Raw genomic sequence first — 20700 nt, forward strand, 5'->3', positions numbered from 1 at the left:
AATTACTCAAAATGACGGCGCCGAAGCGGACACGACTTTTCACAGTGAAAGAGGCTAATGTTGGTTGATGATTCGGACACGCACATTGAAAAGCGATGATGTCGAGGTGAGTGAAAAGTAGAGCTGGCCGCCTGGCCAAACCGAGCAATTGGGGGGAGAAAGCCCTTGGTCAGGGAGGTGACCAAGAACCTGATGGTCACTCTGACAGAGCTCTAGAGTTCCTCTGTAGAGTTGAGAGAACCTTCCAGAAGGACAACCATCTCTGCAGCACTCCACCAATCAGGCCTTTATGGTAGAGTGGCCAGACGGAAGCCACTCTTCAGTAAAAAGCCCATTTTCAGCCCGATTGGAGTTTTCCAAAAGGCACCTAAAGACTCTCAGACCATGAGAAACAAGATTCTCTGGTCTGATGAAACCAAGATTTAAAACTCTTTGGCCTGAATGCCAAGCGTCACATCTGGAGGAAACCTGGCATCATCCCCACGGTGAAGCATGGTGGTGGCAGCATCGTGCTATGGGGAGGTTTTTCAGTGGCAGGGACTGGGAGACTAGGCAGGATCAAGGCAAAGATGAACGGAGCAAAGTACAGAGAACCTTGATGGAAACCTGCTACAGAGTGCTCAGGACCTTAGACTGGGGGAGATGGTTCACCTTTCCACAGGACAACTACCCTAAGAACACAGCCAAGACAACGCAGGAGTGGCTTCGGGACAAGTCTCTGAATGTCCTTGAGTGGCCCAGCCAGAGCCCAGACTTAATCTCCGGAGAGACCTGAAAATAGCTATGCAGCAACGCTCCCCGTCCAACCTGGCAGAGCTGGAGAGGATCTGTAGAGAAAAACTCATACCCAAGAAGACTATGCTGTAATCGCTGCCAAAGGTGCTTCAACAAAGTACTGAGTAAAGGGTATGAATACTTGTGTAAATGGGATATTTCAACAACAAAAAATTAAAAGCTTTGCTTTGTCATTATGGTTTTTAGATTGATGAGGGGGAAAAACAATTTAATCAATTTTAGAATAAGGCTGTAACGTAACAAAATGTGGAAAGTCAAGGGGTCTGAATACTTTCCGAAGGCACTGTAAATATAAAATAACTAGAGATGTCACACCAGTGGTCTCAGTAAATGTTTTTCTTCCCATTAAGATAAAATATATAATCTCCCAGGTACCCCCTGGAGACTGCCCACGTACCCCGAGGGGTTGGGAAGCACTATTAGCCCATACGCATGGACGTTCGGAAGCTTCACACGATTTTGTGAGTAGACCGATTTTCAGGACGTCTCATGGTCTGACAAAACCGCTCTAGCTTTGTCACCTTTCACCAGATGCGGAAGTGCGACATAGATGGACGTGGTGGCTTGAGATCCAATGCAACAAAAGAATATATCTAGCTTAAAACCCTTTAGAACACAGACGGTCTTTCTCTAATTTACTATAGCGGCCACTAACTGCCTTGTTTTTCTAACAATGTGTCAATATCGCAAAATGAACTCGCTAACAACCTGTTGTCGTATTCGCGTGGCTGTTGTCATCAACCAGAAACAGGTGTGTTGAGAACTCGATCTGGAGGAATTACAAGCGCTTATTTCAGGGAGCGCTCGGTAAGCCACGCCCCAGTGGGCAGAGCTAGGCATGTTGGACTGGGACACGTTTTAATATAATATAAAGCCTCTTATTTTAAAAGTCCGCCATGGTTCTCTTTAGCCTATGTAACGGATGTGAAATGGCTAGCTAGTTAGCGGGTGCGCGCTAGTAGCATTTCAATCAGTTACGTCACTTGCTCTGAGACATTAAGTAGGGTTGCCCCTTGCTCTGCAAGGGCCTCGGCCTTTGTGGAGCGATGGGTTACGACCGTGCTTCGTGGGCAACCGTTGTTGGTGTGTGCAGAGGGTCCCTGGTTCGCGCCCGTGTCGAGGGGACGACGTAAAGTTATACTGTTACATTGATGCTGTTGACCCGGATCACTGGTTGCTGCGGAAAAGGAGGAGGTTGAAAGGGGGGTGAGTGTAACGGATGTGAAATGGCTAGCTAGTTAGCGGGTGCGCGCTAGTAGCATTTCAATCAGTTACGTCACTTGCTCTGAGACATTAAGTAGGGTTGCCCCTTGCTCTGCAAGGGCCGCGGCCTTTGTGGAGCGATGGGTAACGATGCTTTGCGGGCAACCGTTGTTGATGTGTGCAGAGGGTCCCTGGTTCGCGCCCGTGTTGGGGCGAGGGGACGCCGTAAAGTTATGCTGTTACACCTAGTTATGTTAATATATTTGCAGTTAATAAGTAAAATATCTTTGAGTAGTAAACATGGAAACAACGAGTCCCAGGCAGTTCACAGTAGAACATAAATAATGTATTAGGCTACCTAAATTATTGGGATCATCAGGTTACCACAAGGCTTTGGAATACATAGGGCTCGTTGACAAAACAGACAATGGAATGCTTTTTCCCATGAAGGTCTGTGGTCGGTCTGTGTAAATAATGTGTTTATATTAGACAGGTTGATAGCAGTGAATCTATTCATTTACTCTGATAATATTTTTAAGTAGAAGCCATATCAGCCAGGGTAAATAATTGTTCTCACTTTCATAGAATATTAACATTTGTTTGCCTGACTGTGGGGCTCTTTACCTGAATTAGTAGGATTTTCTTGTGATCACATCATAACTACTTATTTGCTCAAATAAAGATATAATTAAATTGTTTTCTTTTAAAAGATGGGCCTGGCTGAGAATAGAACATTCAGTTTTTTGCCTGAGTGTGGCGCTGTTCACTGCAATTTTCTGGATTCTCTTGCGACCAGAACAAAACTACTTATACTCAACTAGAGATTGAAATTAAAGATAGTAATCGACGCTGGTATGTTTCCCTGTTTACTACTCAAAGATATTTTACTTAAGTAAAAGACGAAATTAACTGCAATACACTGGTCTCAAATATATTTGTTAGTTAGCATAACTAGGCTACACAGAACAATGGCGGCGCCACTTTATAAAACAGGTTTAACTCATTAAAACGTGTTCCAGTCCAACATGCCTAGCTCTGCCCACTGGGGCGTGGCTTACAAAGCGCTCTCTGAAATAATCGCTTGAATCAAATATGTTTAATAAATTAACCTCATTATTCTTTGCTCGTATCGTCGTATTCCACCCGATCGAGTTCTCATCACTCCAGAAACAGGGTGTGCTGTCATTTGACGTAAAAAAAAAAATCATTTTAGCTTCATTACAGGGCTCCCGAGTGGCGCCTCGGTGCAAGAGGCGTCCCTGGTTCGAATACAGGCTGTATCACATCCGGCCGTGATTGGGAGTCCCATAGGGCGGCGCCCAATTGGCCCAGCATCGTCCGGGTTTTGGCGGTCATTGTAAATAAGATTTTGGTTAAATACAATTGCTCAAAATGACGGCGCCGAAGCGGACACGACTTTTCACAGTGAAAGAGGTTAATGTTGGTTGATGATTCGGACACGCACATTGAAAAGCGATGATGTCGAGGTGAGTGAAAAGTAAATAGCAGATATGTGTGAGGCTGCGAAACTTGGGGAATAGTTCGCATGTCATGATAACTTGGTTGGTGAAGGCGAGCACATCAGCGGTGGAGCTCGAATGATTGCTCTCTGTCTCATGGAAGTAGTTGAAGTGTTTAGCTGTATCTAGTTGGTTGTTTTGTTTCTACCGGTGTAATTCATATGGAAACGACCCAAGCTGCTTGCTATAGCTAGCTAGTTAGGCTGTCAGGTAATAAAAGTGGGCTACACTCACGAAGCGTCAACCTCAGCTGGCACGTCCACTAGCTAGCCCAATAGACATCCAGTTAACTGGCCACCGAAATGAAGCCACGGCTAGAGTAATTCGTTTTTATCTGTTGGGCTAGGTGCAGATATTCATAGACTATACATACATTGCCTCGTTTTCCTATTATGACAGCTTAGCTGTCGTTAGAGTAGTAGCCCGCGGAGTGGAACTCATATGATGAGTTGGCTATGTGTTTTCATTGCCAGCTAACAAGTTACTTGTTTTGTTCAGTTTCTACCGATGCATTTCATTTTGAAACTGTCCCAACTTTATAACTAATCAGCTAACATTGGCTAACTCTGGATGGAGAGGGAAAGAGATCCGTATCACACAATAAGGAACCCCCTTATTAGGAAGAGGGTATGGTTGGAAGAGGAAGGAAGAGCGAAATAGTGAGAGATTATGTTCCTGACCCACAATTGTATTTTTGTCGCTCCTCTCATCGCCGTCTTTTACTCTGGTCCTCTAGGTCAGTGAAAGTGAGGGAAGTGATGTGGAGAGTCAGGTCTCAACAGCGAAAGTCAGGGAGTTAGAGATGAGTGGTGGAGGGAGAGGGCGAAGCAGAGGAGGAAGAGTGTGGAGGAAGAGTGTGCTCTCCGCACACCCGAGAGGGGAGCCTACATTTCCATGGAGTGTGTCTGCCCCAAGTCCCACCATTCACCCTTGTACCACACAGCCACCCTTGTACCACACAGCCTGGGCCTAAAGTGAAAGTGGCTGGGGTTTGTGTTTAAAGTTGTAGAAAATGTATATCTTTTGAAGAGCTTGTCATGGAATACAACAAGAAAATAGGTGGGGTTGACCATCTTGACCAATTTAGAAGCTATATCAATGTTGGACGCACAGGCAGAAAATAGTGGAAGTATGTGTTTTGGGGGATGCTCAACATTGCCATCGTAAATGCATACATTGTGTGGGGGACCCTGCAAAGGCCCCTTCCCAGAAACCTCAGGCGCTGGTCTCTGAAGGCATTCGAAATGCAGTTTGTCCATTCACTTTGATATGGTTACAGTGGCAGGAAGAGGGGAGACAAGACTGATACCAGGGCGTGTGGACTGAGTTGTAACTCATTTGAAAGCAGGTGAAGTTTGAAGGGCGCATGAGGGGGTGTGTGGGGTGTGGTGTGCATCCGGAGTGGACGCAGGGCAAAGAGTGGGAGTTGTGTAGAAACCTCCTCTGGGTGCTCTATGTGTTTTGTGCCAATTTGCAGGATGGGGCAGTGCTTCCAGAAGTTCCATGACATTTAGGCAAATGCAAACACTAAAGTGAGTGAAATATGAATTTGTTCTAGACATCGTCTCTGAACAGTTGTTTTCTATCTAATACTGCTTGTGTTCACTGAATTGTTGTCAAAGTAGGCTACTATTTCGACATTGTGTCATGCCTGTTCTGTACTAAGTCTTGAGAGAGGTTACCTGCATTTGAAATGGTCTCGTTTATTTTTTACATTGTTTCAGAATAAAGAATCGTTCTCAATCAAATAGCCTACTTTGTGGGTTTTCAAATACTTCCTGAATATTGTCCTCTGGTCACGTTCTTGATATTTTTATTTATATGTAAATAATATTTCCAAGTTTAATAGTTACATTTTGAGTGAGTAATTTACCACAATTTAAATACTCTATGGTTTTTGTTCTTTTGAGTGTCGATCGTTGTTTGATAGTGTATTTACACAATGGAAGGCAATGAGTGTTATTCCTTGACACGAACGTCAGAGGAGGTGCTCCTTAACTTGTAATTGTCATTTGTTCTTGATCTGTGTCTGTTTTGAAAATGAGCTTTACTTAAATTCTCAGTAATCTAGAATTCAATTGGGGGTCTAAAGGGTTAAACTAACATCCAACAGCAGAGTGGAGGTCAATTATAAGAACATGCATAATAGAAACATTTAATTGAGATTAAAGCAAGATCAATTTGTGGACCGATAGTAATGATCAACTGAATAACATGGAGATTCATTGGGACTAGGGTTTGATTCTGATCAATGACCCGTTCCTTTTTATGGACTGTAGCCTACATGTATATATTAACTGATTCCTTCAAAGTATGTACAATACACATCCCAACCCACTCGGGTTTTAAATCTTGCTAGTGTCACTTTTTTTTTTAAGGTTTGTTTGTTATATTTCTCTTGTATATATATATGTTGCTTTAGGTTACGTGTCTGATTTTTCAGTAACAATCAGTGCAGTACCTGTATGTTGGAATTAAATATAAAATACGTTTAAAAAGAAATTACATCTTCAAGCGCTGTCAAGTTGGTTGTTGATCATTGTGAGAAACTAATGGAAAGACTTAAATGGCTAAGCCAATTTAAGTCAAAACTGTAACAAGGCCACTTAGGAATATTCAATGTCGTCTTGGTAAGCTACTCCAGTGTATATTTGGCCTTGTCTTTTAGCTTATTGTACTGCTGAAAGGTGAATTTGTCTCCCAGTGTCTGTTGGAAAGCAAACTGAACAAGGGTTTCCTTTGATTTTTCCTGTGCTTAACTCTATTCTGCTTCTTTTTATCTGAAAAACTCCCCAGACCTTGCTGATGACAAGCATACCCATAACATAATGCAACCACCCCATGCTTGAAAATATGAAGAGTAGTACTCAGTGATGTGTTGTTGGATATGCCCCAAATATGCTGCTTTCTATTCAGGACAAAGTACATTTCTTTGCCACCGTTTTATTTTAGTGCTTTATTGCAAACAGGATGCATAAAAAAATAAACTACAGGTGAACTTGTGGATACGCTTGGTCTGTGTCCAGTATGAAGGACGTTCACGAACTAGCGTTAGCGCAATGACGAAGTCTATGGGTATCTACTGCTAGATGTCCAGTCATTGCGCTAACGCTAGTTAGCACTGGCTCGCAAAACTACTTCCTTCATACTGGACACAGAGACATAAAAATTGTATACACAAGTTAATCTGACTCTGGGGAAGTAAAGGGCGTCATTGCCAAATCCTGAAATATCTCTTTAAACTCTGCTTAAGTCACCATTGGCCTCATGGTGAAATCCCAGAGCAGTTTCCTTCCTCTCTGGCAACTGACTTAGGAAGGACGCCTGTATCTTTGTAATGACACACCGTCAAGTGTAATTAATACTTCACCATGCTCAAAGGGATATACAATAGCAGGCTTTTTTTTATCCATCTACCAATAGTCACCCTTCTTCGCAAGGTATTGGAAAACCTCCAAGGCCTTTGTGCTTGAAATTCACTGCTAGAATGAGGGACCTTACAAATATGTGTGTGTGGTGTACAGAGATGAGGTAGTCATTCAGAAATCATGTTAAACTCTTATTTCATACAGAGTTCATGCAACTTGTGACTTAAGCACATTTCTACTCCTAAAGTATTTAGGCTTGCCATAACAAAGGGGTTGAATACTTACTCAGGACATTTCCGTTTTAGCATTTTATTAATTTGTCCAAAAAAAGTCCACTTTGACATTTTTAAAATTATTTCACCTTTTATTTAACCAGGTAGGCCAGTTGCGAACACGTTCTTGTTTACAACTGCGCCCTGGCCAAGATGAGGCAAAGCAGTGCTACAGAGTTACACATGGGATAAACAGTCAATAACACAATAGAAAAATCTATATACAGTGTGTGCAAATGTAGTAAGATTAGAGAGGTAAGGCAATAAATAGGCCATAGTGGTGAAATAATTACAATTTAGCATTAACACTGGAGTGATAGATGTGCTAGTAGAGATACTGGGGTGCAAAGGAGCAAAAAAATAAATATGGGGATGAGGTAGTTGGGTGGGCTATTTACAGTTGGGCCGTGTACAGGTGCAATGATCGGTAAGCTGCTCTGACAGCTGATGCTTAAAGTTAGTGAGGGGGTTATGAGTCTCCAGCTTCAGATTTTTGCAATTCGTTCCAGTCATTGGCAGCAGAGAACTGGAAGGAAAGGTGGCCAAAGGAAGTGTTGGCTTTGGGGATGACCAGTGAAATATACCTGCTGGAGCGCGTGCTACGGGTGGGTGCTGCTATGGTGACCAGTGAGCTGAGATAAGGCGTCGCTTTACCTAGCAAAGACTTATAAATGCCTTTGAGTCAGTGGGTTTAACAACGAATATGACGTGAGGGCCAGCCAACGAGAGCATACAGGTCGCAGTGGTGGGTAGTATATGGGGCTTTGGTGACAAAACAGATGGCACTGTGATAGACTACATCCAGTTTGCTGAGTAGAGTGTTGGAGGCTATTTTGTAAATGACGTCGCCAAAGTAAAGGATGGGTAGGATAGTCAGTTTTACAAGGGTATGTTTGGCAGCATGAGTGAAGGTTTTGTTGCGAAATAGGAAGCTGATTCTAGATTTAATTTTGGATTGGAGATGCTTGATGTGAGTCTACAGTCTAACCAGAAACCTAGGTGTTTGTAGTTGTCCACATATTCTAAGTCAGAACCGTCCAGAGTAGTGATGCTAGTCGGGCGGGCAGCGATGGGTTGAAGAGCATGTATTTAGTTTTACTTGCATTTAAGGCGGCGTTGAGGCCACGGAAGTAGTGTTATATGGCATTAAAGCTCATCTGGAGGTTTAACACAGTGTCCAAAGAAGGGCCAGAAGTATACAGAATGGTGTCATCTGCGTAGAGGTGGATCAGAGACTCACCAGCAGCCGGAGCGACATCATGGATGTATACAGAGAAAAGAGTCGGCCTGAGAATTGAACCCTGTGGCATCCCCAGAGACTGCCAGAGGTCAGGACAACAGACCCTCCGATTTGACACACTGAACTCTGAAGTAGCTGGTGAACCAGGCGAGGCAGTCATTTGAGAAGCCAAGGCTTTTGAGTCTGCCGATAAGAATGCGGTGATTGACAGTCGAAAGCCTTGGCCAGGTCGATGAAGACGGCTGCACAGTACTGTCTTTTATCGATGGCGGTTATGATATCGTTTAGGACCTTGGGTCTGGTTGAAGGAGAGGTGTGGGTTGGGGGCAAGTTGCTGCCGGGGATGCTGAGATGTTGGTAGGGGTAGCCAGGTGGAAAGCATGGCCAGCCGTAGAAAAATCCTTATTGAAATGATCGATTATCGTAGATTTATCGGTGGTGACCGTGTTTCCTATCTGCAGTGCAGTGGGCAGCTGGGAGGAGGTGCTCTTATTCTCCATGGACTTTAATGTCCCAAAACTTTTTGGAATTAGTGCTACAGGAAACAAATTTGTTTGAAAAAGCTAGCCTTAGCTTTCCTAACTGACTGAGTATATTGGTTCCTGACTTCCCTGAATTATGGTGTATTGTGTGTAGATTTGAGGATTATTTTTGAAACAATCTGTTTTAGAATAATGCTGTAATGTTACAAAATGTGTAAAAAGTAAAGGGATCTGAATACATTTTCCGAAGACACTGTATGTGGATGATTTATAATGCCAGGCACATTTAAAAGCTAGGCTATTGATTATAGACCTAATTAAGTTGATTTCCTCTCTCCTCAATTTTCTATGACAATTAGGCTAACACCTTGCCCAAACCGGCTGCGCGTGTGCGCTATCGTACATACATTTATTTTGCCCCCCACCCCCACCAAACGCGATCACGACACGCAGGTTAAAATATCAAAACAAACTCTGAACCAATGACATTAATTTGGGGACAGGTCGAAAAGCATTAAACATGTATGGTAATTTAGCTAGTTAGCTTGCACTTGCTAGCTAACGTTAATTTGTCCTATTTAGCTAGCTTTCTGTTGCTAGCTAATTTGTCCTGGGATATAAACATTGAGTTGTTATTTTACCTGAAATGCACAAGGATCTCTACTCCGACAATTAATTCACACATAAAACGGCCAACTGAATCGTTTCTAGTCATCTCTCCTCCTTCCAGGCTTTTTCATCGTTTAAATTATATGGTGATCTCATCTAAACTTTCATTGTATTACCACGACTACCGGCAAAACAGTTCGTCTTTCTATCACCCACGTGGGTACCTGCTTCTATAAACCAATGAGGAGATGACACGTGGGTACCTGCTTCTATAAACCAATGAGGAGATGGGAGAGGCAGGACTTGCAGCACGATCTGCGTCAGAAATAGGAATGAGTTCTATTTTAGCCCTTGGCATCGCAGACACTCGTTGGCGCAATAATTGAATAACATGGATTTCTACATTTATAGAAACATATCCTTGTCTCAGTATGTAAAAATGTAATAAAATGTATGCACTCTACTGTAGGTCGCTCTGGATAAGAGCGTCTGCTAAATGACTAAAATGTAATGTAAAATGCTATTGCGAGTGTAGCAAAATGGTTGTGTTTCTAGCTCCAACAGTGCAGTAATATCTACAGTACATAATTTTCACGTCATAGTCAACATAGCTACTAGAACTAACCCGCTACAATCATGCAGTACAGTATATTCAGCAGCAACCCGTGTAAACAGTTACACCGGGGGGCCCCAGTGGCAAAGAGGTCCAGTGTTGGATAGCCATAGCCAGCTAGCTAACATCTCTGTTTGAGCCAGTTATTTGAGTAGGCTAAACTAGCTAGCTGCATTTGACACTAGCTAAGTAAGTGAAAGTGAAACAAAGTATACTACGAAATATAGCTCTCTCGCTTCTTAATTTTGTAAGAAATAATTTAACTGTTCAACTATTGTCTTTCTCTGAGTCAACTACTCACCACATTTTATGCGCTGAAGTGCTATCTAGATGTAGCTTTCGGTACTAGATTCATTCATTCTCTGATCCTTTGATTGGGTGGACAAGATGTCAGTTCATGCTACACGAGCTCTGATAGGTTGGAGGACTTCCTCCGGGAAGTTGTCATAATTACTGTGTAAGTCTATGGAAGGGAGTGAGAGCCACCTAGTTTGCATACATTGACTTTAATACAAAGAGGAGGATATAAGCTAGCTGACCTCCGGCTACACCCTGGTGCTATCCGAGTGCTGCTGAGGCTACTGTAGACCTTCATTGCAAAACAGTGTATTTTAAGAAATTATCTGGTGACTTGAATATATATAGTATAGTTATCTGTTTTAATGTCACTTTTATTTTTCTGAAATTTACTGAGGAGGATGATCCTCCCCTTCCTCCTCTGAGGAGCCTTCAATGCTATCTAGCAATGTTTCTAACATCTCTTTATTCTGTACTTAAATGCAGAGGTCAAGGCCAATGGACAGCTTTGTAAAGGATACGCTGAATGAGTGTAACCTGGCCATTTTGATTCCAAAGTTTGAGGGTTAGTAAAATGGATAAATTCTCTTTTGAGTGAGGGGACAGAGTTTTGGGGGGGCGCAGATTTTCATTGATCCTGTGTAAAACAGCATCTCCATCTTCTACATTATCGTCGATAACCAATAGTACAACCTTAGTAGAATCTTGAAAGACTTAACTTGACAGGAGCTTCTTAGAACCATGAAGCAACTTTATGACACTTCCCCCTTTAGACATAACAAAAAGCTATTTTCCTGACTCAATTTTCAAAGATGGCTAGAAATGTACATATGTTGTGCTCTTGTAGGACGCAATCACTCCAACATTACTGACTACAAGTTATATGTAACTGGGCTAACACTAACTAGCAAAGACTATGAATAAATGTGCACGAGTGGCTACATGCAGCTCTTGATTTGATCTCAAAATGTTCAAAATGAATGGCACATCCATGTATGGCAATGGTCTATTTGCATATAGGCCTACTGCAGCTCTGATTGACCTGTCAATGCAATAGAGTCCTACTCTGATACGCTCTGCCTATAACAAGAACTCTTGACTAGTTTGTTTTCTTTCGGTATGTTGCATTGAAAGTGGATAATATTGTGTTAATTCGATCGCAATTCCAACAGTAAAGGGAAACATTGATAGTGTTAACTAACGAGAAGTTCAATCTCGTGCGTTTTTGCGCGGGCTGATCTTTGTTTCTGCATGGCAGTCCCGGGGAGCAGCACGCCTGCATGCAGTTTATAGGGAATATTGGCTTTGACCACACTGGTCTTGAAAGGAGGCTGTTTGTTAATGCAATATTCACTCATAAATTGTGCGACAGGGTTCTCTCAATGTTCCCCCCCCCCCCCCCTCGGGTTGAGACGTCTCATTGTTTGGATTTGAAAATCCAACCATTGTAATAAAACAGGCGGTGCTAAGGGGCTGTGTGTGTTTGAGTGAGAGACAGAGGAGAGCCAACCAGTAAAAGCACAGCCCCCTTCATTTCATTATCGACTCATTGTGCCGACAACATCAAAGAGCCATTCCAGACTGAGGTCAGGATGACTTTGAGAGTTAGGTGTTAGAGCAATGATTAACTGCAAAGGCAAAGTAATTGTTTGTCTGCTTTACTACAGATTGTTCAGGACTTCTATTTGAAACCCGGACTGCTCGGTGAAGCTCACTGAACTGGATCGGGGTCTTCAAGGACCAAAAATGTTGCTTTGCCAGCTGAGAAAAGCAGGCCCAAGATCTTCTCTTCAAAGTGCAGGTATAGTTTGAAAGAACCATGCTGGTGGTGCCAGATGCTCATTACATTTTGCCTGAAACGATCAGGTTAATCACTAAATATTTCTTTCCAGATGCACAAGGTGACATCCCTTTGACACTTCTGCCAGTGGTCCTCCCACACCAGTCTACGAGATTGGCAGGAAGACATTCCGGCCCAGCTTCTAAGAGACCAGAAAGTCCTTAATTGACTTGTAGCCTGTACATTTAAATAGTGGATAGGCATAGGGAGATGGATGGGGAAATTAGATGATAGTGTTTGTAAGCCTTGAATGAACAGAACACCACTCCAATATCTGTTATGCAGAACTGCACACTCCAAGACATTGTTGTGTAAATGAACCTATAGATACTGTAGGCAGGGCCCTGAGTATGGTACAGCCCATTACTCATATGTTAGATTGCCTACTTATAACCTGACAACGGCTGTATTTATTTAAAAAATATATATAATTCTATAAACATTTTGAATGTGCTTGGTTGGTCACTTTGAACATACTTCCATGGTGTCTTAATTAATTAGATACACTTTCATCTAAATGTAAAATGTTAGTATGAATAGATAATGTACCTCATGATTATCAGCTGAAATGATCAGCCTTTCTTAACTCGCTCTGCTTTTAAGATGCTGATGATAAGCTGTTGCGTACCGTTTTTGTTTGAACCATAGTGGGAGAAAAAGAAAACCAAATGAAGTATCATCAACTGCTCATGGACCAGGTTAGAAGAACCTCATGGTTTCTGGTAATTACGCTGCGATGATTATGATGGAAAGCTGTGAGCTCCTGTTACTCTACATGTGTGTTCAAAGTACTTCATCTCCGGTAACACTTGTTTGTATCTAACTAGCTATGTGTATTGCTCAAAGCTTGCTAGTTAGCTTGTAGTAAGGACTAGTGCGCTGTATCCATACAAATAACAACTATAATTTTCTTCTGCATTTGGATATTTATGCAAACATGTCGATTCCACCAAGTAGGTGTAGATAATGCCATAAGCCAATTTGGTAGGGTTGTCTCCCCAGCTGGTCTCCGGGAAGTTGAAAGGACATTAAAACACCATTTAAAATTTTGCTACATAAGACCGAATTAAGCCGGTTGGTCACATATAGGCAAAAATCTACTTCTCTAATTACCTAGACTGTTCAAAGGCAGGCAAAGACTGGAAGTAGTTACGCAACGTATCTAAAACTAGCGAATTAGATTGAGATGAATTTCTTTCACTAGCCAGCCAGATAACATAAGCTAACCGTCAAAAAAGCTAGGGGTAAACAAACAGTGACTTAAGTATAATGTGACAACTTACTGTCAGTGTTGGCAGGTCGGGTAACACATTAGCGTGGCAGAATAAGTATCATGCAAATAATTTGTTGTGACAACCAAGTATGTTAATAACGACACATGAGGCTGCTGAAAACGTTTATTGAAATGACAAAAAAATTGTCAGTAGTTTGCTGAAGATGCCACCATAGTTTGGCTAATTACATGGGAGTAATGAGTACCCTACTGCTGTACCCTAATCGGGGTGTGATCACGTTAAGTCACACCTCCGTGTGTATCTATGAGCCTCCGCCCCAAATTTAATGGAAGATGTAGGTATCAAACAGGGATTGTGTGTTTATATTTTCTTAAATGGCTATATAGTATACAAAATAAATTGTGAGTGGCATTGTCAGTGTGCCTCCATGCTTTGCACAAGTCATCATATTCTAAAATCTAACGGGTTGGGACCAACATGGTTGAGTACCTGCACCAGGCGGAGGTGTCCAGAGTCCAGACCCTACCAATTTGTGTTGGCTCTTGGGGACTGCTCACAGGTGTTTACAGTCATTAGTGGACAGCCATTTGAACAAGGTACAGTGCATTGGATGTGTCCTATTATGTGTTTGATATCAACTTTCCCAGCATGGGAATTCCTATAGACCACGGTATGTCAGCTGCCAGAAACAGAATCCCCCACAGTAAAACTTTTTTTCCACTGTTTTTTCCACTGAACAATAGTGGATATGTGTGCTCTTGTATGTAGCATGAGAAGTGAAAGGAAGAAGCAGGTGACTACTTTGAAGTCAAAAGTTTGGACACATCTACTCATTCCAGGGTTTTATTTATTTTTTACAATTTTCTACATTGTAGAATAATAGTGAAGACATCAAAACTAAGAGCCTTATTTGGCAAAAGACCAAGTCCATATCATGGCAAGAACAGCTCAAATAAGCAAAGAGAAACAACAGTCCATCATTACTTTAAGACATGGTCAGTCAATCTGGAAAATTTCCAAAACTTTGAAAGTTTTTTTTTGTGTAGTTTTAACATCAAGCGCTATGATGAAACTGGCTGTCATGAGGACCGCCACAAGAAAGATGGACCCAGAGTTACATCTGCTGCAGAAGATAAGTTCTTTAGAGTTACCAGCCTCAGAGGAGACTGAATCAGGCCTTCGTGGTCAAAATGCTGCAAAGAAACCACAACTAAAGAACACTTGCTTGGACCAAGAAATGCACGCAATGGACATTAGACTGGTGGAAATCTGTCCTTTCGTCTGAATCCAAATTTGAGATTTTTGGTTCCAACCGCCGTGTCTTTGTGAGACGCAGAGTAGGTTAATCGATGATCCCGGCATGTGTGGTTCCCACCGTGAAGCATGGAGGAGGAGGTGTGATGGTGTTGGGGTGCTTTGCTGGTGACACTGTCAGTGATTTATTTAGAATTCAAAGCACACTTAACCAGCATGGCTACCACAGGATTCTGCAGCAATACACCATCCCATCTGGTTTTGTGCTTAGTGGGACTATCAATTGTTTTTCAACAGGACAATGACCCAACACACCTCCAGGCTGTGTAAGGGCTATTTGACCAAGAACGAAAGTGGAGTGCTGCATCAGATGACCTGACCTCACCAATCACCAGACCTCAACCCAATTGAGATGCTTTGGACCGCAGAGTGAAGGAAAAGCAGCCAACAAGTGCTCAGCATATGTGGAAACTCCTTCATGACTGTTGTAAAAGCCTTCCAGGTGAAGCTGGTTGAGAGTGCCAAGAGTGTACAAAACTCATCAAGGCAAAGGGTGGCTACTTTGACGAATCAAAAATATTTGTTTAACACTTTTTTTGGTTACTACATGATTCTATATGTGTGTTCCATAGTTTATGACTTCACTATTATTCTACAATGTATATGTTTCTGGGATGGCACTGCTCCTTCTCACTCCATCTGACCTGACCTCGGGCCAAATTCCTCACTCCTCCCTAATCCACGACTGTCCTACCTTATCAGTGACTGGAACCAGACTGTTGCCCTTTGCCTCCCTCCTTAGGAGCCATGAGATTTAACAATACCATGTTTTGACAGAATGTAAATTTTCTGCACTCCCACTTGTCTCACTCAGTAACTTTCCATACACCTAGTTGTTATCCACCCTCCATTGACCACCAACATATACATTCCTTATACATGTAAAGTAATCAATAAGTTCTGGTATGGTAACATGAATAAGTATATTTCAAGCTAGCATCCAAGAGTCCCTCCATTTTGAATAGTAACGGCATACTGTTCAACATTTATATAAACTTTTAAATTATTAAATGAAGAGAAAATAACATTATTAACATTCTCAGTTGATTGGTATGTTTACACCTTCGAGACTTACAGTTGAAGTCGGAAGTTTACATACACTTAGGGTGGAGTCAAACTCGTTTTTCAACCACTTCACAAATTTCTTGTTAAAAAAACAATAGTTTTGTCAAGTCGGTTAAGACATCTCCTTTGTGCATGACAAGTAATTTTTCCAACAATTGTTTAGACATTATTTCACTTATCACTGTATCACAATTCCAATGGGTCCAATTCCAAAGTTTACATACACTAAGTCGACTGTGCCTTTTACACAGCTTGAAAAATTCCAGAAAATTGTTATGGCTTTAGAAGCTTCTGACACCATTTGAGTCAATTGGAGGTGTACCTGTGGACATTTTTCAAGGCCTACCTTCAAACTCTCTCTTTGCTTGACATCATGGGAAAATTAAAAATATCCCAAGACCTCGGAAAACTAATTGTAAACCTCCAAGTCTGGTTCATCCTTGGGAGCAATTTCCAAATGCCTGAAGGTACCACCTTCATCTGTACAAACAATAGTATGCAAGTATAAACACCATGGGACCACACAGCCGTCATTCCGCTCAGGAAGGAGACGCGTTCTGGTGCGAAAAGTGCAAATCAATCCCAGAACAGCAAAAGACCTTGTGAAGATGCTGGAGGAAACGGGTACAAAAGTATCTACAGTTGAAGTCAGAAGTTTACATACACCTTAGCCAAATACATTTAAACTTTGTTTATCACAATTCCTGACATTTAATCCTAGTAAATATTCCATGTCTTACACGGAACCCAAACAGGCTTCGCGCTTGCGCCATCGTGCGCTATCGTGCATAAATTCATTTTGCCCCCCCACACCAAACGCGATCACGACACGAAGGTTAAAATATCAAAACAATGACATTAATTTTGGGACAGGTCGAAAAGCATTAAACATGAATGGCAATTTAGCTAGTTAGCTTGCACTTGCTAGTCTTTCAACACCCACGTGGGTAAAACCAATGAGGAGATGGCACGTGGGTACCTGCTTCTATAAACCAATGAGTAGATGACTTTCAGCGTGATCTGCGTCAGAAATAGACTTCTATTTTAGCCCTTGGCGTCGCAGACGCGAGCAATAATTGAATAACATGGATTTCTACATTTATTTTGCGACGCTCGCGCACGCGACGTGTCAGGTCGGCATGTTAGGATGATGTCATGTCTATGATAATATGGCAAAAATAGCTAGCTAGCTGACCAACAACAGTAACAATGTATTTGAGAGACAAGAGCTCATTGAGCAAATGTATGTCTTCAATAAAACATAGGAGACTAAATATAGTTTACATGTCAACAATTTAAGCCAACCCCTTCTGTTCTGCCGCTAAACAACCAACCCATCTATACAAACACTGGGGCGTCAAATAAGGGAATGTAGCCTACTTACTGTTGTCACGAACCGGCTCAAAGTCCGTAACAAAAAGGGAGACAACCTGGAGAAAAGGAGTAACAAAATATATATTTATTAACTAAAGTAACTAAGTATAATATACAATGGTGTGTGTAAGTGAGTGTTTTGCATGCATGAATGTGAATGCGGTGTGTTGAAAGGTGCTAAAGCAAACAACCAAAAAGTCACAAAAAAACACAACAAAAATCTATCAAGGTGTCTGCATGGAGAGACTCTCTCCATCTGCATGGAGAGACTCTCTCCATGAATGGGGAAGTGGTGTATTTATCCTGGGAGACACGGGGCCCAGGTGTCTCCCATGTAGCTGACGACCCTCCCAACTCCGCCCACCGACATCCTAATAAGGAAACAAGAACACAGAGAGAATACTGCAGACAGAGTGGGAGGGTCGTCACACTGTTCAGATAGGATACTATTCCATTTAACCCGACTGAAATTACTGTAGGTCTATAACCTCCTACATAGTCTAATATAATATGAATTAAGCATTTCTTCCATTAAAATAATACACCACATGTACATTTTTACTCCGGAGCAGGAGTGGAGAAATGTAATTTATTTATTTCAGCAACTTCAGAAAATGAATGCGCGGATAGGTGGTATCATTATCAACGTCATAAAAGCTGATAGTATTTCAACTAGAGCAGGGGTGTCAAACATACGGCCCGCGGGCCGGAACCGGCCCCCAAGGAGGTTCGATCAGGCCCGCAGGATAATTTGAAAGTGGAAAAAATGCATAAAAGAGATGGAATTAATATTTTTAATTCGCTGCAATTCATGGATTATCCGCTAAGGGGCGCACTCTTTCCATCAGAGTAGAAGACAAGCCGCATCACTGAGACAGACTGAAAACAGCAGACGGTATCAATGCGCCATCTGCTGCTTGTTACGACGTTGTTAATACCTTGGTCTCTACCTCTCCGCTACACCCTCATTAGCCAAAATGTCGTTATCCAAACGGAGAAAAGTAGATAAGGAGTGTAGAATTTTCAAAGAAAAATGGACCACGTCCTATTTATTTACAGAGATGCACGGAAAACCTTCGTGCTTGGTGTGTTTGCAACAAGTTTCGGTATTGAAGGAATATAATATTCGACGCCACTACGAGACTCATCACAGCGAAAAATATGACGGCTTGCAAGGACAACTGAGAAGAGATAAGATTAACGAATTGCTGGCGGGTCTGAGGAAACAGCAGTCAACTTTCATCCAGAGCCGAGAAGTCAGTGAAGCAGCGGTAAAAGCCAGCTACCTAATTGCTAGCGAAATAGCATTAGCATCGAAGCCGTATTCCGACGGTGACTTTGTTAAACGATGCATGATGAAGGCGGCTGAACTTGTATGTCCCGAGAAGCGACAAGCTTTTGCCAATATTAGCCTGACGAGGAATACTATAGCAGAGAGGATTTCGGAACTATCGGCAGATTTAGACAGTCAATTGAAACAGAGAGTCAAGTCATTTATTGCATTTTCCGTGGCAATTGACGAGAGCACTGACATCACAGACGTGGCCCAACTGGCCATATTTATTCGAGGAGTTGATGAGACATTGACTGTTACTGAAGAGTTTCTTGAGTTGGTGCCAATGATGGACACCACAACAGCTGAGGACATTTTCGGCTCTGTCGTTGCTGCATTGGACAGAGTTGGAGTGGACTGGTCCCGCGCTGTCAGCCTGGCTACAGACGGCGCGCCATCCATGGTCGGAAAGAAAGCAGGTGTCGCGACAAAGTTCAAAGACAAAGTACAAGCCCTTAATGGAGATCGTTTCTGGACATTTCACTGTATTTTGCACCAGGAGGCATTGTGTTGCAAGTCGCTGAAAATGGACCACGTCATGGAAGTGGTTGTTCGCACTGTAAATTTCATCCGGTCCAGAGGTCTGAACCATCGTCAGTTTGACAAACTTCTCAGCGACAGCAACATTACCCACAGCCTGCCATACCACACTGAAGTGAGATGGTTAAGCCGAGGCGCTGTGCTGAGGCATTTCTTTGATCTACGAGAGGAAATCGGACAGTTCATGGAGAAAAAAGGAAAACCGGTGTTGGAATTACAATCTCAGGAATGGCTACGGGACCTTGCATTCTTGGTTGATATTACTGAACACTTGAACAATCTGAACAAAATGTTGCAAGGCCGCAAAAAAGTTGTCACCCAGTTTTCTGACAACATACATGCATTTAAGTTGAAGCTGACTTTGTGGGAGATGCAACTGGCAAATGGCAACCCTGCTCATTTCCCCTGTCTGAGAGATGTGTGTGTGACCAGACCTGATGCGGACATGAAACGGTACAAAGACAAAATTGCAGGACTACTGCGGGAGTTTGAGAAACGTTTTCAGGTATTTGGTGAACTTGAGACAGAATTTTCAGTTTTTCGCTCACCTTTCACAGTTAATAAAGCTTCTGATCTGCCGGTCGAAATTCAGCTAGAGATAATTGATTTGCAGTGTGATGCAGATTTGAAGGGCAAATTTGCCTCTGTAGGTCTGGACAGATTTTATCAGTATCTACTACCAGGGTACCCCAAATTAACAGCCCTGGCTGCTAAAATTTTGTGCATGTTTGGGACAACCTACCTTTGTGAACAAATTTTCTCAGTGATGAATATCAATAAAACAAAAATGCGTTCAAGGCTCACAAACAAGCACTTAAATGACATTCTGAAAGTGACAGCTAGTCAGGACATGACACCTGGTGTTGATGCACTTGTACAGGCCAAAAGATGCCAAGTTTCAGGAACAAATACAAGTCCAGACTAGACTAACACCTTTAAAATGCTGCCTTAGATACTGTTTGCATTTAAAGAATACAGCTCTGTGAAGATGAATCCTTACTGTGGTGATTTAAAAAATGTGCACTTTAATGTTAGTCAGCAGCTTCAAAACAAAAGTTGTGTGATGGAATTCTACTGTTCATACAACTCCATCAATTTTCAGTATGTATTGTATGTGTATGTATGTTTCATGTATGAAGTTTACAGATTTACAGGACAGGCGAACACTTTCTTCATTACACATTTAAAATCACTCTCCTTAGTTTGTAAGGTGTACGCAGGGATTACATTTAGATTTTATATGCGTATGTGTAAGTGGTTTAAAAATTCCTTTCTTTAAAAGTCTCATTTAATCTTAAAGTGCATTACTATATTTTTCAGTACCAATTAAAGTTTTGTGCTTTTGTACAATCAGTGGGATCAGTTGCAATGCATATTTGTGAATGATAAAAGTAAATTGCACATTTGTCTAAGGAAATATGAGGTGTTTCATGAAATGTTTTGTAAAAGGATAGTTCATTAAATTTCAATATTTTCCTAATGTTCTTGTGCTTCTTTACACCAAAACAAAGGAAAGACATGATATTTTGGTTATTTATAGCAGAGTATGGTATAATTTTAATGGTCCGGCCCACTTGACATCTCCCTAGGCCGTATGTGG

At 41.9% G+C, this 20700-nt stretch overlaps 1 protein-coding gene across 2 annotated transcripts; it reads left to right on the top strand.

Moving 5' to 3' along the window:
• The first annotated feature begins 1353 nt into the window (after window positions 1-1353).
• Window positions 1354-20662, top strand: LOC129819569 (general transcription factor II-I repeat domain-containing protein 2A-like). 2 transcript variants are annotated; one of them, XM_055875924.1, is made up of 3 exons: window positions 1354-2850; window positions 12067-12200; window positions 12292-20662. In XM_055875924.1, exon 3 carries the CDS (start codon window positions 18205-18207, stop codon window positions 20023-20025), a length of 1821 nt encoding a protein of 606 aa, XP_055731899.1. In that variant the 5' UTR covers window positions 1354-2850; window positions 12067-12200; window positions 12292-18204; the 3' UTR covers window positions 20026-20662. The 2 variants fall into 2 exon arrangements, with proteins under 2 accessions (XP_055731899.1, XP_055731898.1); XM_055875923.1 differs by lacking the exon at window positions 1354-2850 and adding an exon at window positions 2857-3485.
• Window positions 20663-20700: the final 38 nt, after the last annotated feature.

The sequence above is a fragment of the Salvelinus fontinalis genome, chromosome 22 (genome assembly GCF_029448725.1).
Source record: "Salvelinus fontinalis isolate EN_2023a chromosome 22, ASM2944872v1, whole genome shotgun sequence".
NCBI classification, from domain to species: domain Eukaryota; kingdom Metazoa; phylum Chordata; class Actinopteri; order Salmoniformes; family Salmonidae; genus Salvelinus; species Salvelinus fontinalis.